Source organism: Camelus bactrianus, chromosome 28, assembly GCF_048773025.1.
Source record: "Camelus bactrianus isolate YW-2024 breed Bactrian camel chromosome 28, ASM4877302v1, whole genome shotgun sequence".
In the NCBI taxonomy this organism is placed as follows: domain Eukaryota; kingdom Metazoa; phylum Chordata; class Mammalia; order Artiodactyla; family Camelidae; genus Camelus; species Camelus bactrianus.
The window spans coordinates 16710859-16730357 of NC_133566.1; the positions used below are offsets into that span (position 1 = coordinate 16710859).

The 19499-nt window shown below is 48.3% G+C and overlaps 1 protein-coding gene across 4 annotated transcripts in view; it reads left to right on the forward strand.

The window, feature by feature from the left end:
* ACOXL (acyl-CoA oxidase like) overlaps positions 1–19499 on the forward strand; it is a 255445-nt gene that overhangs the window by 126656 nt on the left and 109290 nt on the right. For all 4 annotated transcript variants that reach the window (XM_074354662.1, XM_074354663.1, XM_074354664.1 and 1 more), the window contains one exon: positions 229–382. In XM_074354662.1, coding sequence (XP_074210763.1) covers positions 229–382 — 154 coding nt within the window. The remainder of the gene's footprint in view (positions 1–228; positions 383–19499) is intronic.

The window sequence follows — 19499 nt, forward strand, 5'->3', positions numbered from 1 at the left end:
ACCTGCATAGCTTTGCCTGGCATTACTGGTGACATCTCCCAAATATTTAAGAAGAGTAAACATACTGATTTTACACAAACTCTTGCAGAAAATAAAAGGGAAAACTAACTAATTTTAGGAGCACTACCCTGACATCAAAAGCCAGACAGAGACATTACGAGTCCAGCCTCTCTTCTGAGCCCGCATGCTGGGGCACTGCCGCTTACATCACTGATCTCTGTCTCGCAGGTTTGCTGGCGTCCTTCTGGATGAGGACATCTTCCTGGGGAAGGAGCCTGTCAACAGTCGCCCGCTGCAGGCGCTGGTGGCGGGGCTGAAGGCCTACAGCACCTGGGAGAACATCAGCTGCCTGCAGGACTGCCGGGAGTGCACCGGAGGCATGGTGAGCAGATCCCGGGGGCGCCAGTCCTGCAGGGTCCGCGCCGTCACAGCACTTGTTGCGGTGGGACCATGTGGCCGCTGGGCTTTGGAACCAGCTGGGAATCCCACCTGCCTTCGTGACCCTGGGTGCATTACTTAATCTTGTCCTCTGTGCATGTCCACCTCCTATGATGCTGCAAAAATCGATGCAGACCATGCTTGTAAAATGCTCGGCCGTGGAGGCCCCGCAGTAAATATCATGAAACGTGGTGGTTGTGGTGGTGATGGTGGTGGTGGTGGTTCTGACAAGTAATAGGAAAGGGCCAATGAGGGTCCGATGATCAAAGCTCTGCTCCAACGTTTTAATCACTTGGTGAGAACGTAGGAAATGACTCCAGGGGATTCTGCCCTGGGAAGGAGGCAGATGGGGACGTGCCAAGCGTTTGGAGAGTGTTTAGAATGTCCCCAGCCCAGGGCTCAGACTGGATTGTGCAGGGAGGGGTGTGAGGTGTGAGAAATCCCAGCATGAATCTCTGGAGACTCTGAGAACAGCTGGGAGCTGGGCCCGATTCCCCTATGACCTGGAGAGTGGGGGTGCCTGCAGAATGCAGGATGCAAGAGCTTTCTGCACCCCTGTGGGGGTCCAGAGCTGGAGAGAAAGGGGACCCAAGTGGGGTCTCTGAGGGCGGGACAGGGAGATGTGTGGTTGTGGGCCTGGGGCACGGTGGCCTGGCAGGGCTGCAGGCATGGGCTGTGGTGGCATCTGAGGCTCAGCCCTAGAGGACAGGCCTGTGTGGGTGACCCCCTGGACTGCACCTCCTCATCGGCATGGGGACCAGAGGAGGACGGTGGAGGGAGCCCCAGGGAGCCTTCAGCCTGAATTTAATCTTGAGCTTGAATGGATATTTCCCTAAAAACAGCAGCTCTGAACCTGAAGGGGAGGTTGAAGAATCTCAGCCTCAGTGAGAAAGGGTCAAGAGCGTGTCAAGGGCAGTTGTGCGAAATAAAAGGGGAGGGTGAGTTTCTGGAACTCGGCAGAGCCGGGGTCCATGGAGGGGTGGGGAGGGGCAGAGGTTTCCCCCGCCAGAACGAGGTGGATGAGGATGAGGGCCTCCCGTGTCCTCTCATCTGAGAGCTAGCACGGTCACTTCTCTTGCGGTGGCTGAGAACAGATGTGCCCGTGGTGCAGGGCACCAGGGTTATTCCGGTGTGCGCTCCGAGGCCATTGTGGTGGTGGTGGTGGACATGCTTGCTTTGCTGGTGGGGATGAGGTTGGGACGGGGTGTCCACCTGGAAAAGAGAGAAAATCGGGAATAAAGTGACAACTGGTGCTGAGACACCACTGGGCCAGGAGTGTAGGTCCTCCGAGGCAGCAGGGGGCGCTGGCTCATGATGACCTTCCTAAGTGACTGAGAAGTCGGGAGGCCCCTGCCAGGAGGCTGGTTTCCATCCATCCTGTGGGTGGCCCTGCCCCATCATGCTCTCCGCTGCCCAGCACCACCTGGCAGCGCAGAAGTGACCCGCCACCTGCCACCCACCACCCGCCACATTATAGAGGAGCCCTGTCCCTGGAGGGCGGCTCTCCCGGGCTGGGATGCCGGCCCCGTAATCCCACGGGGCGTTGCAGCCTCACACGGCTTTGCTTCCCAGTGGCTCTGCGACAACCTGGGTGCAGGGGGCTCTGGTCTCCACTGATGTCCCTTCCCTTCTCCTCCCTGCTACCCATCTGACACCCAGCACAGGGCTGTTTGCAGACACAAATATTTGTTGAAAGGAAGGCATGAGCATCTTCTAATTGTTTTAAGTTACATTTCCACCCACCGCATCTTCTGCAGGCCGGTCTCAGGGGTGAAGTGTGGCCAAATCTGGGGGCTGCTGAGATGGTCCTGAAAGCCACCTCTTTTATGGCGTGTAGGTCTAAGTAGGTCTTGCTTCTGAAAAAATGTATTTCAACACACATTTACTGGCTTTGGAGCCAGCAACCCTGGGTGTGACCGTGGGCAAGTTACTCCCCTCTCTACACCTTCCTTTTCTGTATATAAAATAAGGATAAGCTTTCCTTTTAGAGGCCGTGAGGGTTAAGTTATGTGAGGTGATGAACATAACATGCTTCACATGTGAACCCAGGAAGGGGCAGCGGCCATCTGTATGGTGTATCTGGGTTTGGTGAGAAAAAACACCATGTGGTGGATGTAGAGCCCCGCGTGGCGTGGCAGGCTCTGCGCAGCAGCTGGGGCTGGGAAGACGCGGTGACTTCAGGGAGGGTCCCCGAGCAGCACCATTTAGCAGCTTAGAGGATGAGCAAGAGCTTCCCAGGTGGGGGCCGGAGGACCTGCCGGATAAGGGACCCCTGCACACAGGATGAAGGTGTGGGTGCGTGTGGTGCATCTAGGGACACGAGGACAGGTGTGGTCTGGGTCCAAGTGAGTACGGGGGCGGGTGGAAGGATTGAAGGAGAAAGGCCAGAACTGAACGTGAAAGAAAGGACCAGGCTTGACCCCACTGCTGCCCAAAGCAGGCGCTCAGCTGGCACCGTCAGGCCCCAGACCCACGCGGTGGAGCTGACAGAGCTCATAAGGACGAAGCCTTCAGTGCGGGGCTTGGCACGTAGGAGGTGCTCGACATTAGCTGTTCCTATTTTTTGCTATTTTACAAATGAGTAAACCGAGGTTTGACTATAAGGGCAGAGAGGGCAGGGACCCAGTCCTTGATCACTACAGCCCTGCTTCTGACTAGAGTGTGGAGTATTGGGAAGCAGCTGTTGACTGACTAACTGACCGAATGACAGACTGACAGGCAGACTGACTGACGGACAAATAGAGTGATGGGAAGATGGGCTGATTGACTCAATGAATGACTGGACTGACTGACTAAATGAATAACTGCCCTGTGCATCCACTTTTCTTTCTTATCTTTACAACTTGAGATTAGTCCACAAAACTTGGCCCCTTGGGTCTGTATTTGCTTTATTATTACTTTCTTCCTTGAACACTTTACTTAAACATCTGACTTTGTTGTTACTTTTTGGGGAAAAAGAACACTTGCCTTGCCTCTAGGCTGCTCGAATTTAGAAGGATGGTGGGATCCAGTGCCCTTAAATCCTGCACAGGGTCATCTTGACAGCTCACTTGTTGAATAATTTAGGAAACAGAGGCTTTATCAGAGGGCTGGGATGGGAAATCATTGTACAGTTCATCAGGATCCGGCTACAGCTGGTGCCTAATTTTTGCCTCTACTTTAAACACACCCCCCATTTAAATCCCATTTCTCTTGACTGCTAACTTGAACATTTGTTGCCGTTGCCTGAAGTGAGCATCATCTGGGGAAGGCAGCTTCTTTGCTGACTAAAGCATATTTGAAGTCACATTTACTGTATTATCTTCGCCAATTACAGAAGTAATACATGTCCACTGTAGACATTTTTCAGCATAGTCTGTCACTTTTTGTGCATAAAACCTGGGATAAAGCCAATGAGATTTCAAGCAAAAATCAGATCCTCAGATGAACACTGGTTGGAACTTTTGTAATCCATATTCATACAAGCACTGCATTGCCTTAATGACTGCTGGTTAGGAATCATTGTTCAGTATTTTTAAGGTCTTTCTCTGTGTGGAGCAGTGGACAAGACCCACATTCCCTGTCCTGAGGGCCAGAATATGTGACAGGACACGCTTAGACTGCATGCCATGGGGAGGCCCTGAGGTTTCAGTCAAATGAACATTAGGGGACTTTTGTTTCTGACCAACTTGGAGTAACAGGCAGGCAGCAGATATACCCTCCTGATTGGAACAGTCAGAAAAATGGACAATACATATAAACTAAACAGTTTGTAAGATGCTGGACATCAGGCAGTGAGGGATGGTGAGCTCTGAGAGACAGAAAGTCAACCAGCTGAACCCTGCTGTTGCCCCAGTTTACTGCCCTGAGGCAGTTTCCATGCCTCAGGACGGGAAACCAAGGCAGAGCCCAGCAAACTCCCGGATTTGAAGACATGGACCTGGGAGCCCGGGGAGAGCCAAGTATCTAGAATTCACTGGATAGAGAACTCGGAGGTCTGCAGCTGGTCCCCTTTGAACATTCCGTTGACATTGACTATCACATATGTGTGAGGAAACCACTCGAGGATGAGGAAAAATCACCCAAAAGGATTAGCGGGAACAGTATCTGGTGCTTACATGGGACTGGGAACAGTGCCTTTTCTCACCTGCCAGCCTGAAATACCTTCAGACTCACAAATGGGAAAAAAAGAAATGTTATGTATAAAGAACAAAGAGAAAGATGACAGCAGATTTCTTGTTGGAAAAAAATGCAAGCAAGAAAACACTGGAACATTTTTCAAGTGCTAAAAGAAAAAAAACCAATCTAAAATTCTATACCCACCAAAATTATGTTTCCCCAAAGAAGGTATAATAAAGACATTTTCAGACTTGCAAATGCTGAAAGGCTTCATCACCAATAGACTTTAACTATGAGAAATACTAAAGGAAATTCATTGCACAGAAGGAAGGTGATACCAGACAGAAGTACGGGTTTGCACAAAGGAATGAAAAGTAGTAACTATATGGGTCAATATTAAAGATTTTTTCCCTTAGTATTTAAATCCCTTTAAAAGATAATTGTTTAAACAAAAGTCATAACAACCTAGTGTGAGGTTTATAACTTTTGTGGAAGTAAAATGTATGAGACAGTGACACAAAGGCCAGAAGGAGAAAAAGAGAAGTGTGCTATTGTAAGGTTCTTATATAGTAAGTGAAGTGGTCCAATATCACCTGAAAGCAGACAGTGATAAGTCAAAGATTTGTACTGTAAATCCCAAAGCTCCCACTAAAATAATAAAACAAAGAGTTGTAGCTAAAAAGCCAACCCAGGAGTTAAAATGGAATTACAGCAATACTAAGTTAATCCAAAACAAGGCAGGAAACAAGGAAATAATGGGAGAATAAAGAGATTGATCCAACAGAAAACAAATATCCAGATGGCAGAGGTAAACAACTATATTAATAAACACTTTAAGTGCAAATATCCCCATTGAAAGGCAGAGATTTTCAGAGCAAATAAAAGCAAGGAAAGAAAAACAAGACCCAACTATATGCCTACAAGAAACACACTTCGAAGCTAGGGATACAAACAGGCCAAAGGAAGGAGGGCAAACAAAGCTACCCCATGCTAACACTCATCCAAAGAAAACTGGACTGTGTGTTAACATCAAAGTAGATTTCAGAGCAAAGAATATGGCCAGGGGTAAATAAAGTCAACTCACAGTGACGAAGGGGCCAATTCACCAAGAGGATATCATATTCCTAAAGCCAGGAACAGCCCAGGAGGCAGCTACTTGGTTATCGCGACTTTGCAGATGAGGAAACTGAGGCTCAGAGCAGTTGGACTTGCCCAAGCTCCCGCAGGGTGCCAGGGGACTTGGAGCCTGACTTGCCTGACCCCAGAGCGTGTGTTGATCTGGCAATGTTATGCCCAGAGGAGGAGGGTGGGGAGTTGAACTGGAAGCTCCCAGGGAGGTGAGACTCAATTTCACTGTGTGGGATGAGTGGACATCACTGGACAAGTGTGATCCCATCACATCCTGCATTTGCACACAGGTCCTACTTCAGCCCAACAAGCCTCTTAGTACTAGGAGGTCCACACTTACCAAAGATTTGGTAGTGAACTCCACAGGGCTGTGCGCACCTGGTACTCCAGACCTGCCCTTCCAGCTGATTCTCCGTGCTGATGGAAAGGCAGCCTTTTCCCACGTCAGACACAGCCTATGCAGGAGCCCAGGACCCAGGGCTGTGGGGTCTCTTTGCTTTTTATTTGTCTTTGTTTACAGCCATTGAGTACCTCCTATATATGTAGGCAGCTTTATAAGTGCTTTATGGATAGTAACTTAGATAATTCTCAAATTAACTGAGTACTGTTATTAGACGTACTTTACACAAGAGGAAACTGAGGCCAGAGAGGTGGAATAACTTGCCCAAAGGTTAAGCAGCTAGAAAGTGACAGAGCCAGAATTTGAACCCAGCAGAGTCTGTCTCCAGAGCAGGTGCACCAAACCTCTAAGCCACAGGCAAACTGAGCTGTTTTCTGTCCTCCTGCTCCGGAAAATAGCTGGGTTCACATTCATGGGGTGAGCACAGTTTGACTTCAGTTTCCCTGTCACCTTGAAGCTGAGGGAAGGGAGGCGCGATGTAGATAAGTTGCTCACCTCAAACCTCCTTAGTGAGTCGGGGAGGGGCTGGAACAGGAGCCGGGGAGGCGGAGCCTGTTCCTGGCGCGCAGCCGCAGTTCTCAGTTCCCGATTGCCACGGCTTCCTGCTTACACGTGGTCTGTGTTGCGGCTGCTAACCTCAGTGTGTAAGTGGAGAATCGCCTGGTTTGGACGTGATGAAAACCCACACGGGACCGCGGAGAACAGACTTTGTGGGCTCGGATTAGTCACATGACTCAGCCTTGCTGCTTCCTTTGTTTTCCCACCTTCTTTAAGGATTGACAGGGCCAACCAAGTTCTTAACTATACTTGCACATGGCCTCTTTTCTCCACATCCAGGCAAACCCAGATTGAATTTCCTACAGTCGTCTGAGAAAGGAGAGGGAAACAGAACACTGGAGTCTATTTCTGCCTCGTGTGGGGCCGTGGCATGGGGAGGGCGATCCAAGAGGCGGGAGGGGCACCTCGTCTCGGAAGGGGTGGAGTCTCCGGGTCCGGAGGAAGCTGTGACCTCGGGCCTTACCCCTGGGAGTCTCAGTTTCCTTACCTCTCAAAGCCTAGCACATGGAAGGCACTCCATAAATACTTGCCTCTCCTCCTTTTCCTGGATATGATCACAATGAAGGCTCCCAACTCTCTCTCCTTCTCCCCTCTCCATCCTTCATCCTGACTCATTGGACTTGTGTACAAACGAGCTACCCCAGTGGGGCCCTTCAGGGTGCAACCTTGGGCCGTGGAGGCAAGTCACATTCTCAGCAAATCTGACTCCAAAGCATCAGGGGCTGCAAAGTCAGGCTTGGGACCTGTACAGAGTGCATGGTTCCCACTGGGCCCCCACCACAGGGGTGGAGCTGCAGCCCCAGCTGCCGACCTTGGCTCTGCACAGGGGCCTTCTACAGTGTCCCTTGGGCCTTGCGTGTTACCTGTTCCTGGATGCTGTCCATGTTGGCCCCCTTGAGAGTAACACTGGAAGATGCCACTCCTGGGCTCACTGGGCCCTCAGGTTCAGTCTCCACTGCAGGACTGTAGACCCTTCCCCTCCATCAGGGCCCCTGTGAGCCTTTCCATCTCAGCCCCTGGCTGCCCCATTTCTCCTCAGTGTGTTCCAGGATCCCACGTGGGAGAGCAGAACTGGCTGGAGCAGCACAGGGAAGTATCTGGACGAATCTGGGGCGGGACGAAGTCTCAGAAGAGGTCTCTGACCCAGCGTGATGATGAGGTTATCAGCAAACACGCGCTGACCACTGCTTTCATGTTAGACACAGAGCTGCTGTTTGCTGTTTGGAGCTGTAATCCAGCTGGGCAATGACAGCCTCGTTATATTTTAAAGGTTGCACAAGAGAACGCTAAAACAATTACAAGATTTTAAAAAAAGCGGTGTGAGGCCGAGCCCCCTGGGTATTTAGTAGACTTAGTCCCAAGACTAATTCCCCAGGGAGATGCTCCATCACCTCGTTTATCTGGCATCATCCATGTCTTGGGACACAGCCAAGGCCTGAAATAAGCAAAACAGAACTCTGAGAGTCCCAGAGGGATGCCATGAAATCCATGTGCTGAGACTCAAGCCTTCACTCCACTCCTGAAGGAGCCTGGCCAGCCTCCGCTAGGAGCCTGCTCCTGCTGGTCGAATCACAGGCGCTTCCCGGGTTCCTGGGAGGCTGCAGAGTCATAAGGATGGAGGGTCTCCAGATGCAGGCAGCTGAGAGTACTGGTGAACTGAACAAGAGCCAGAAGATCTAGAAAAGTCAGAGTCAAAAATCTAAGAGCCTGCCGGGCCCCAAGGAGGTGTTGGAGCTCTTGAAGGCAAAGTGGATTCCAGGCAAGGTAGGCTCTGTGCAGGCGGGCAGGCTGGTGCAGGGAGGAGACAGTCAGTGGAGGGCCTCCCTCCATCCAGGATGCTGCAGGTTTACTATCTCCTGGAATGCAGTAGATAGTGTTTGTTTAAATGCTCAGCTTTCCACAGCAGTCCTGGACACTTATCTCTCTAAACATAAGTAGGTCAGCCTGATGTGGGTCTAATATGGCAGAGACCATTTTGCTCCCCATCCAATTTCATAAGGAGAAACAGAGCCAAGAAAAATCCTGGCTGGTGCCTGGGCCTTGTGTATCTGGTGATGCTGGTGGAGGATTCTGAGTCTAAAAGTTATGGGTCCACCTGGCTAGGAAAGCATACGTGGGCAGGGTAGGGGCAAGTTAAACTGTAACGCCAAGTAACTGGGTAGCAGAGTGGAAAGGGTTCAGCTCACACTCAGAAAGGACCCAAGGCCAGTCTGGCAAACCTGAGAAGGGACTGGCTGGGGTCCATGTGTTGACCCCAATAGAAGGGTCTGCTCCATGGTTACTATGACAGTTTTATCAGGCAGACCCTTTGCTCAGCTCCAGCCTGATTTTCCCAGGATGCCAATGAGTCTCTGACAAATTCCCTCAATTTCCATTTCATAGACCAGAGACCCCTTTCTCTGGACAGATTGAGAGCCTTCAAGAAAAATTCCAACCTTCTGGGGCTACAGATTAAATCCTAGGCTCCTCATCTCTGCTGACACTTTCTATTCATTGTGTAAACAATAACCTGTTTGGTTGCAGGGATTTAGAAAGACAGCATAATAAAAAACACTTTATGATAATTAACTATTTCTCGGCTTTGAAAGAACCTTGCTCCAGGATTAGAGGAATTAGCTCTTATTGTGCAAAAGAGATTTCTGTTTCTGACTCCCTGACATTCCCCAAGTCCCTGCTAGGTAAAGTGCCAGGGCCTGTGTAGGTGTGTCCATCTTTAATCCTCTAATAGTCCTATGAGTAGGAATTATTGTCCACATGGTTTCCCATGGATGGAGGAGCTAAGACCAGAGGGGAGATGCTGTTTCTCCAGATCTAGTAAAAGGTGGAGGCAGGGGTTCTAATTCAGGTCTCCCAAATCCCAGTCTCTTGTCCTTAAATCTGGACCTTGCTTTTTTCCCAGGGGTGGGGGATAACTCTGTTCCTGGCCCCCAGGTTCCATGTTAATCAATGTTCTACACTTAACCCTCTGTGTTTTGTTGTTAACCTGTGGTCACTGGAAAAAAAAATCATCTCACAGTGAGAAGATCCACATGTCATGTTGTGAGTGTCTTATGTTAGTAGGTCTTATCTTGTCAGGCAAATTAGAATTGGGAGAGTAGCAGGCAGTAAAACTGACCCTCCTCACTGATAAAGAAAAGAGAGATTACTCAAATGACCCAAGGACAATCTATTTTATTGGCAACATTCCTTTGAAGATCTCAGCCCAAACTTCTTAAGGGCGTAAGGAAGGCAATTATAAATTTTATGCGGAATGGATAGCATCCAGACATACGAGAGAATAATGGATAGATCTGGCGTCGATCCTGGGCCAACTTGCCAAACTTTGAATCTACTGTATTCTCATTTTAATCTCCCTTGAGATGGTTCTTAACTCTCCAGAAGGATTCACTCCATCACATCAAGGAAGTAAGAAGGGGGGGAAAAATGAAGCTTCAAGCTGCCTTCTGAATTTGTGATCATCTCAGTTAAGACTAATTTGGATGCAAATGAGAGAGACCCATTACAAACTTGCTCAAGTAAGAAAGGAGAATATATCTTAGGAGAGAGAGAGATGTGTTCTGGAATCCAGGTCTCATGAGGACCAGAGTAGAGGCCGCTCTACTCTCCTTGGGGCCATAGTCTTGGCCTTTGCCTCTCGTGTCTGCCCGTTCTCCTTGCTCCTCCGCATACGTAGTTGCCCTTCGGCTGTGGAGTTTATAGCATCTCCATTCCAGCTGTGCTCTGAGATGGTGTCTCATAGATCCAGTGCTGAATCCCTGGCTCAGTTGGAGTTGGGAGTCCTTCCCAACTCAGACATTTTTGCTCAGGGAACGGGGTCACATATCATGAACATGCCTCCCGATGCCCCACTTACATGGGGTGGTGAGACCGTTCTCAGAGAATAGTAGCCGAACGGGTATCTGTTAGATAGCGTATATGATGGCTTTTGGAACATTCTCTAATCCCATCAGGCTGGTGTGTAGAAGTGGAGTTGAATTTTGTGTATTGATCGTATATCCAGCAACCTTGTTAAACTGTCATAACAGTTCTAATAATCATAATCTGTTCGTAGTTCTTTTGCATTTCGTACGAAGATAATCATATTCCCTGTGAAAAATGATAGCTTGTTTCTTCATTTACAATCATTTACATGTGTTTCTTTGTCACACCATTGACTCAGCAAGGTCTTCCAGTGCAGTGGTTAAAGGAGTGGTTGAAATGGGCACCTATATTTTATTCTTGACTTTAAAGGGCACGTGCTTACTTTTTCACCATGAATAGGATGTTATTTGGTGTGGGAATTCTGCTGATAATTCTTTATCACGTTAAGTCAGGTCTGTGAAGAGGCTGTTGTGGGTTTTTGTGTGTGTTCATTTTTTTTTTTTTTGGTTTGGTTTTAAAATTTTGAATGAATTTAACTTTTATCGAATTATTTATGTTCCTTTATTTTACTGAGATAATCACACCTTTTCCTTCTTTAATCTTCTTATGGGGTGAATTTACATGAACAGATTTTCTAATGTTTACTAAATCTCAGGTTCAGGAATGCATACAGTTAGTCATGATGTGGGTGTGGGTGTGTGTGTGCTTGATTCACGGCTGATTCTGCCTGCGTCACTCACTGAGGATGTTTCCCTCTGTGATCAGGAGTGAGGTTGTGCTGTTATTCCTTCCTAGTTCTGCCCTTGTCTAAGTTGAATATCAAAGTTACAACACACTTGTTTGATGACTTGGCGAGGGAGTGTGTCTTCTTTTTCTGTTCTCTCAAAGACTTTGTATAAAATTGAATGATCTGTTCCTTGAATAGTTCATAGAAATATCTGTAAATCCATGTAGGTCTCCTAGTTCCTGCCTGAAACATTTACAATGATTGATTCACTTTCTTTAGTGATTAGAACTATTCAGGTTACCTATTTCTTCTTGAGTCTGTTCTAGTAATTTATATTTGTCTGCTAATTTGTCCATTTCTTCTTTGTTTTAAAATTTACAGGCATGAGGTTCTTAATACCTTCTTATCTTTTTTTAATCCCTGCTATATCTGTGTTTATGCCCCTTCTGCCATTCCTCATATTGTTTATTTCCCCCATCACTTTATCTCTTGATCTCTTTTTTTTTTTCTTCCAAATAATAAACTTTTGGTTTTGCTGATCCTCTCCAGATTGTATCTGGGATTTCCATTTCCTTGATTTTTATCTTCATTATTTATTTCCTTCTACTTTATTTGGGTTTTTTTGCTCTTATGCTCTTTTTCTGTTACCTTAACCTGGATGTTATTTCATTAATTGTTGCCATTTTCCCATTTCTATTATAAACATTTAAATTTATAGCCTTTCTTTTTAAATACTGCTTTGGCCGATCAACCATGATTTGATATATAAGATTTTCTGTTTATCAGTTCTAAGTATATTTGAATGTTCATCATGACTTATCTGACCCGTAAATTAGCTGAGTATGCTTTTTAAATTTTCCTAATGTCTAATATTTAAATATAATAATGTCTAATATTTAAATATAATAATAGCCAAACTTTGTTGAATTCACCAGCCTTCACATTTTACATTATTAACTTATATAATCCTCACCATAACCTTACAAAGCAGGATTATTATGACCCTGATATTATCTATGTGAACACTGAGGTCCAGAGAGTTTAAGAAATTAACGCAAGATCACACAGATCCTGAGCTGGCAGAACCAAGGTTCCAACCCAGACAGTCTGGCTGTGAAGTATAACCACTATACAGACCACCTTCTCTTTATTGATTGCTATTGTTGTTGTTGTTAATAATAATAATAATAATAATTATTATTATTATTATATTAGGTTTTTTCCACTTAATTCCACAGTAGTCAGAGAAAATGGCCAGTGTGGTACAGCTTTTTTGGGAAGTTTATCATGATCTACTTTGTGACCTAGAACATGACAGTTTCCATGTGCAAGTAAGGTGCATTCTGTAATGAGGTGCAGAGTTTTAAATGTGACCAATAGATCAAGCTTATTAGTGACATTATTCAGATATTCCCTGTTCTTACTGAGGTTTTGGTCTGTCTGGTCTATACCTATGGAGTGGGCTAAAATCTTCCACTATTGATGGTAGATTTGCTGGTATCTCCTTGTATTTCTACCAGTTTCAGTCTCACTATTTCGAAGTCGTGTTACTAGATGTTTACAGATTTAGAATTGTCCTCTGTTTCTAGTGACTTGAATCTTTGGTCCTCCTGTAGTGACTCTCCTTAGCTCTGGTAACACCTTAAAGTGTGTTTTATCAATATAAATACAAAAAGCTCCCATTTGGTTGGTATTTATTTGTTGTATCCTTTTACTTTCAGCTTTTCTGTGTTACTGTGTTGCCTTTATGTTTCTTATAAACAACATTTGTCTGGTTTTTAGATTCAGTTTACTCTGACAACCTCACTTTTATCTGTTTAGTCTAGATATTTACTGTCATTGCTGATGTATTTGAATTCACTTCTTCCATCTTACTCTTTGCTTTCTATTTGTTGGGTCTTATATCTGCTGGTTTGGGCTTCTTACTTTCTTTCAGATTTATTGGGTTTTTTTCCCCCAACAATACAAGAGGTTAGATTGCTTTCACTGGCTGCCACCTTCTGTAATACCATTGTCCATTACTTCAGCACCACGGTTTTTAATCTCACGCAGTAGCCAACATATTTGTTATTATATGGAATCAGGGTTTCTCTGGAACTGCTGCCTTTTACCAGTTTCTTTGCTCACAGTTCCTTCTTGCGTATCTTCAGTCATTTTCCTTATTCATGGAGTGCTTTCTCAGCGTAGGGTGGGTCTGTGGCAGTAAACCTAATTTTTATTTGCCTGAATATGTCTTTTTTTTCATTCTCAGTCTTGAAAGGTTAAGGGCTGTTAAGGATGGAATTCATGGCTGACAGTTACTTTCTCTCGGCATTTGGACTTTTTACTATTATTCTGGATTCTAGATTCCCTGCCGCCCATTTTGGAGTCATGCTCTCTCGTGTTCATCCTCCGAGTGCTTCTTTTTATCAGCTGGCTGTGCAGCAAAATGATTTTTAAAACAATATTTCATCAAGCATATTTTCAGTGGTTTCTCCTGGACACTTTGTTGTTAAAGTCTACTTTGTCCGCCCTATCGCTGGAGCTGGGTGTCCCAAGAAAATCTGGCTTCCCCTCTGCCAAGCTGCCTAACCTGTTCTGGGCCATCACCATTGATTCCCTGGGACTCAGTCCAAGGCTCCTTCTGGCTCCTCACCTGCCTGAGCTCCCAGCAGCCTTGGTCGTGGGCCTGCCCTCCCTCCTGGACACACCCTTGTCCCAGCTGTCAGGACACCATCCTCTCCAGCTTTCTTCCTGCTTCTTTGTCCTCTTAGTCTCCTCCGCCGACTTTCCTCTCCCTGACCTTGGAATGTTGGCATTTTCCATCATGCGAGCCTGGTTCCTCTCTTCTCTGTGTGGTTACACTCTTGATCATTCTGTCCCTTCCTTTGATTTTGAATACTCACATAGTGAGGACTCTAGTTTATATCTCCATCCCAGAGATCTTTGTGCACCTCCAGAGTCTTGTGTCTCACCTTCCTTTTGACCAGTCCACTTGGATGTCTCAATGATTCTCACATCTGACGTTTATAGACATGAACGTTTGATCTTTCCCAACAAACATACCTCCGCTGGGATGCTCCAGCTCCGGGAGCACCTACTGTTCATGTGACTCTGGCTTTCTCTTTCTCACGCACACACCCAGCCCTCTCCAAACCTTCTCCCTCTAACCGTGTGCCATCCAGATCTCCCACCGCCATGCCACCAACTAATCCAGCCCCTTCTCTCTCGCCTGCTGTGGGCTGTGCTCTCTCAGGAGCTAGAGCCATCTTTTAAAATGACAAGTCATCTGACTCCAAAGACTAAAATTATTTTATGACTTTACATTACACCTGAACTAACACAAAATGATGGGTCTTGAGGTCCCGAGTCTCTTGACTCCTGTGTCCCCCCTTATCATTGGGCCTCTCTCCCCACCACGTCACCCCCAGTCCAGCCTTCTTTCCAGTCCCAAATATTCTGTGCATCTGCGTGGCCACAGGATGTTTGCACATGCTGTTCTCACACCTGGAGCAAACTGCCTCCATTCCTGGTTTGACTGATTCCTCTTCTTTACGATTCCAAGTGAAGCAAGCCCTGAAAACGTTCTCAGGCGTCTGGGTTAGAAGAGGTCTTCCTTGTGCATTCTTTTCTCAAGGAACCCAGATCATTTGCTTTCTGGCACTTACCGCAGATTTTTTTTTAATTACCCATTTTATTTGTTGACCCGACCAGTGCCTGTCTCCTGAGGACAGGACCATGTTTAAGGTTTGCAGTGTGTAGCATAGTGCCTGCAACACAAGACCCTCAGCGTGCATTTGGTGACGGGCCCCACGAATGAATTCCATCCCACCCACTCCCCCCTGTCATAAGCCCTGAGAGTGCAGGGTCACTTCAGGGCGTCCAGGGCCGGGTGGGGCGCCTCGTCATCACCTCCATCAGAACATCCATCATCTGCTGGGCTGTCAGAAGACCCCACCTAGATCGCCTCTGTCACAGGAAAGGGTGCAGTGAATCTCACACACACTAGCTGCCCACACATCCAGGTCCCCTGCTCCAGGGCAGCAGAGACACCTCAGGATAAAATTAACGCAGTTCCAAGACCCAGTCCCTTCCGGTTGGTCTCTATTTTCCATCAACCTTCCTTTAACCAATAAGATTGATCAAGTTCACAAAATTTACCCTCAATTTGTTTAAAAGGAAGTGGGGGGAAAGCCTGTTTCTAATTTGTTCTGATACATTTATTAAATGTAGTCATACAGTAAAAAAAAAATCAGAGATGTTAAAAACAGCAGGAACGTATTAAACTTGCAGCGTACAAAGTTTGAATCATAAAATATGTTTCATGGGGCTCTCACTGAAATGGGACACAACCTTAATGACATTCACAATTAGTTGCTAAGAGGCTCGATGTAACCCAGAAGGCAGAGATAGAGTGGCGCGTCCACCCTGTGTGCTGTTTCCTCCCAGAGCCCGGCCTGTGGGTCCCCCGGGGGTTCTGCTGGCGTGGGGAGTGTGGAGTTTAGAGTTCCCTCTGTCTATTCCACATTTCTTCTTCTTTTTTTTATTAATAGAAAAGTAAGCTAATGGAAAATATTATTCACTTTTTTTTTGGATGGAAACTTTTTCTTCCCTCCCTCCCCTCTTTTTCCTTATCTCCCCAGCCCCCAACCTGAAATGTCTAAGCAATGCCCCCACGTAGGAGTCCAAGGTGGAAAAGAAGAAAAATTGTGGAAACTGCCATTTTATTCTGTAATGATAACCTAAGGTGCTCTTGAGTGTCTTGAGATGATGGCTTAGGGAAGGATTTCCTGAGGTTCCGAAGGATTTATTTGCATTGGAGAAGCCGTTCACATTGATTTATCTCTGGTTGAGAACCATCAAGATTCGGGATAATACCACACATGCGCGCGCTCACGCACACACTCTCTGTGATGTTTTGATAGGCCTCCCCAAGGTAACTGTTTGTTTTCACTTCAGATACACTGAAGGCCAAGGTTTCAGGCCTGCCGTGGAGCGACTCCCAGCAGAGACAGGCAGGGTGAGAACCAAGTCCACTCCCGGCAGAGGCTGCAAGGGCGCCCGCGTCGGGAGCGCTCTGCGTGGACACGGGAGCTGAGACCCGAGCCCCGTGTGTGACGTGCAGTCCTCTGCTGAGTGGGCCTCTTTGGGTCCCTGGTGAAAGCTGAGATAATTATGAGGCTTAGAAAAAATGAAACAGAACCCCACGAGGGAGTGCGGGGACCCTGCGGCTCGAAGGTGGAGGGAAAACGCCCTGGGCGGGGGTAGGAGTAGAGAGCAGGAAACACGGCCCCGGTTGTTTCCCTGGAACACTTTAGACTCTTCTAGAAAGTTTCATGGAAGGGGCGGGCCCCTTGGCAGCCTGGGCAGAAGCGAGTCTCACAGGTCCTGGCTCGAGAGGGATGTGCTCTGGGAGGAGACCGTGTGATGCTGATGCCGTCACAAGCCCCGGGATGCTGGTCCCTGGCCTGCCCCGGGGGCTGACGGGCCTTTTCCCTCCATGGCAAGAACAGACTGAGTCCAAATTCCTCATCCAGGAATCGGCCTTCCCGGGCCCTCGCAGCACAGCCTGTTCTTGGAAGGAGGCTCCAGGACGGTGCGGGTTTGGGGACTGAGGGTGGCGGCTTTGGCTCCAGGGAGATGACGGAGGGGTAAGTGAGGATGGCGGGGCCCTTGCCACGGAACCGCAGCCTGGCCTTTTCTGCTCTGCACCTGAGGCCACAGGCCCGGTGTGCACCATAAGTCCATGCAGGGGCTGCTGTTGCCAGAACTCTGCTCTCCTCCAGCTCTGTGGGCCCCCTCCGGTGTCCCAGTCTGCAGGGAAGTGCCCCCTCTCCTTCTGGGCCCATGTGGCCACTGCAGGAAGCCCACTCTCTGCTGTCATCTTGGGCACTTGCCCAGTGTCCCTCAAAGTGCAGAGTCTTTGTCTCCTGTCTCCTCCTCCCCCACCCCCACCTCCCCGAGATGAGCTGATTGCTGATTGTCACTGGGCTGGAAAGGCTCCCTTCTGCCCCCTAACCCGGCCTCTCTGTCCTCCCCTGCACGTGTCCTGGTCTGTGAGGGCAGGCCGTCTGCTGCTGGGCTGATTCGAGGTTCAGTTTACACCCTGGGGGAGCATGAGTCACCTCTTGTGTGGTCCCCACCGGGGGAGTCAGGGATGCTGGGACACCTCCCGCTTGGCAGCAGCATCCAGGCCGGGAAGCTGGGGCGGGGTTTGTGTTAACTGTCCTGAGGCTCTTCTTCTCCCGGCTGCAGCTGTGTCACCTTTAATGGTGTCCCCTCAGCTTTCAGGAACACCGTCCACAAATGCAGGTCCACAGAGAGACACATCTACCCTGCCTCCAGGCCTCTAAGACCGTCGGCCTTTCCTACCCCCAGAGATCTGAGCCAGGATCACCTGTGGCCTTGGGTAGCAATTTCCTAAAGCCACTCCTGCTTCTGCTAAACTCCCAGCTTGGACACCGACATCCTGGCCTTTCTCTGCCGGCCAGGGGCTCCGTGTCATATTCTGTCCCCGCTGCATTTGGGCTTTGTGATCTCTGTCAGAGCGTGACCAGCCTTGCGCCTCTGTCCACACAGGCTCCTGGTCTGGGCAGCTCCTCCCAACAGCGAGTGTCTTCATCTTCTGGCTTGTCCCTTCACCTCCCTGTCCACCTCCATGTCCCTCTGTCCAACCGCCTGTGCACTTTATAGAAAAGAAGAGCAGAGCACACACAGGCGGTGGAGTTGGGTGGCTCTGGGTTCTGACCCCGTTTCGCCACTTACCCGCATGTTGTTTCATTCGACTGGTCACAGATACTTTATTGTGCCCCTGAGATGCACCGGGTCCTGTTTCCGGGTGGGGATGCAGTGGTGAGTGCAGTAAAGTCTGTGTCCTCATGGGGCACAGGCAATAAATACAATTTTGAAGATCCTATGTATATATAGTGATGATAGAATGAAAAGCTCCGAAGTAAAGTAGACGGCGGCATGGAGATGGAGAGTGATGGTGGTGGGTGGGCAGCTGTTTTAGACAGAGGATGGGAGACAGCCTCCCTGCGGTGGGAATGACCGACCAGAGACAGACAGGGAGAGAGATGCCTGGAGATCTGGGGGGCATCCCAAACAGAGGGGCCAGCATTGCACTACCCAGGGAAGTGGGCCAGGCTGGCGTGGAGTGGGAAAACCCCACGGACCCTCAGCTTCATCCTCCCTGAAACCAGGGTGCTGAGATGTTGCTGTGAAGCGTGGAAATGATATATCCCGTGTCACACAGAACCCAAAGTCAGTCCCAGTAATGGCTTTCACAAGACTGTCCCTCCAGTCCCAGCACATCCTGCGGTGAAGCCTTGAGAAGGTGCTGGGTTAGTGGCAGGTGTCTCTGGCCTCAGAGCCCAGGACTGTTCCCCAGCTCACCACCCATGGGTGCTGAGGGTAACTTTGAGGTTAACATGTTTCCTCCTTCCTCCGAATCCAGCACTCTTACCTTCCTCCATCTTCCTCCCCTGGTTCTAGCTTTCCTCACCCCTGACCCCATCCTCAGCCTCCTCTGACTGTACCACCCATGCTGTCATGTCCCCTCTCCCCCTAGAACACTCTGTAGCTCCCTTTGGCCAGATCTGTTCTGTTGGTTTCCAGGTGTCTCCCCACCTGCCTCCCTGTACCATCTACCTCCACCTTTGGATCCCCAGTTCCATCAAGCCTTTTCTTGGGGTCTTTCTTTCTCAGGCGTCCTTTTGTCTCCCACATCACGAGGTTGTGGATGACTTTTTAAATCTCTTTTCCTTGTTTTCTGGTTGGTTTGTTTGTTTCACAATGCTTATGTATTGCTTTTGGTAGTTAATTTTGAAAGTTCATTTTTATTTAGAAAATGCTACATGCACACACACTGTTTATAATCATTTGTCCCCAGAGAGTTAGAATTTAAGTTCCTGGGAAGATGGAAGCTAGTCCCCGGTCAGTAACCTCCCACTCGACGTGGCGTATCTTTCCCTAAACTCTCACACACGTTCACACAGAGCCCAGAGGCCAGGGCTTTGCGAACCAAGTTAGTTTCTAGAAGGGTCATCTCAGATATCCTGAGGATTTAGGCTTTTCTGAGGATGGGCCTCTCTGGTCTATTCTAAGGAGGTTAGATTGTAAATATGCCTGGGTAGTTTCAGGAGATTGGAGGCGGCGTGCTGGCCACGGCCGCTGCCTCGCACACACTTAGCCTGTGGGTTTTCTCTCTGCTACTTCATTCCAGTTACCCACAAGCTCTGTGAGGGCTGTGGGCCTGGTAGCGTGGTCGTGTCAGGACCCTGGAGAGTCTAGAACCATCTGGATATCAGT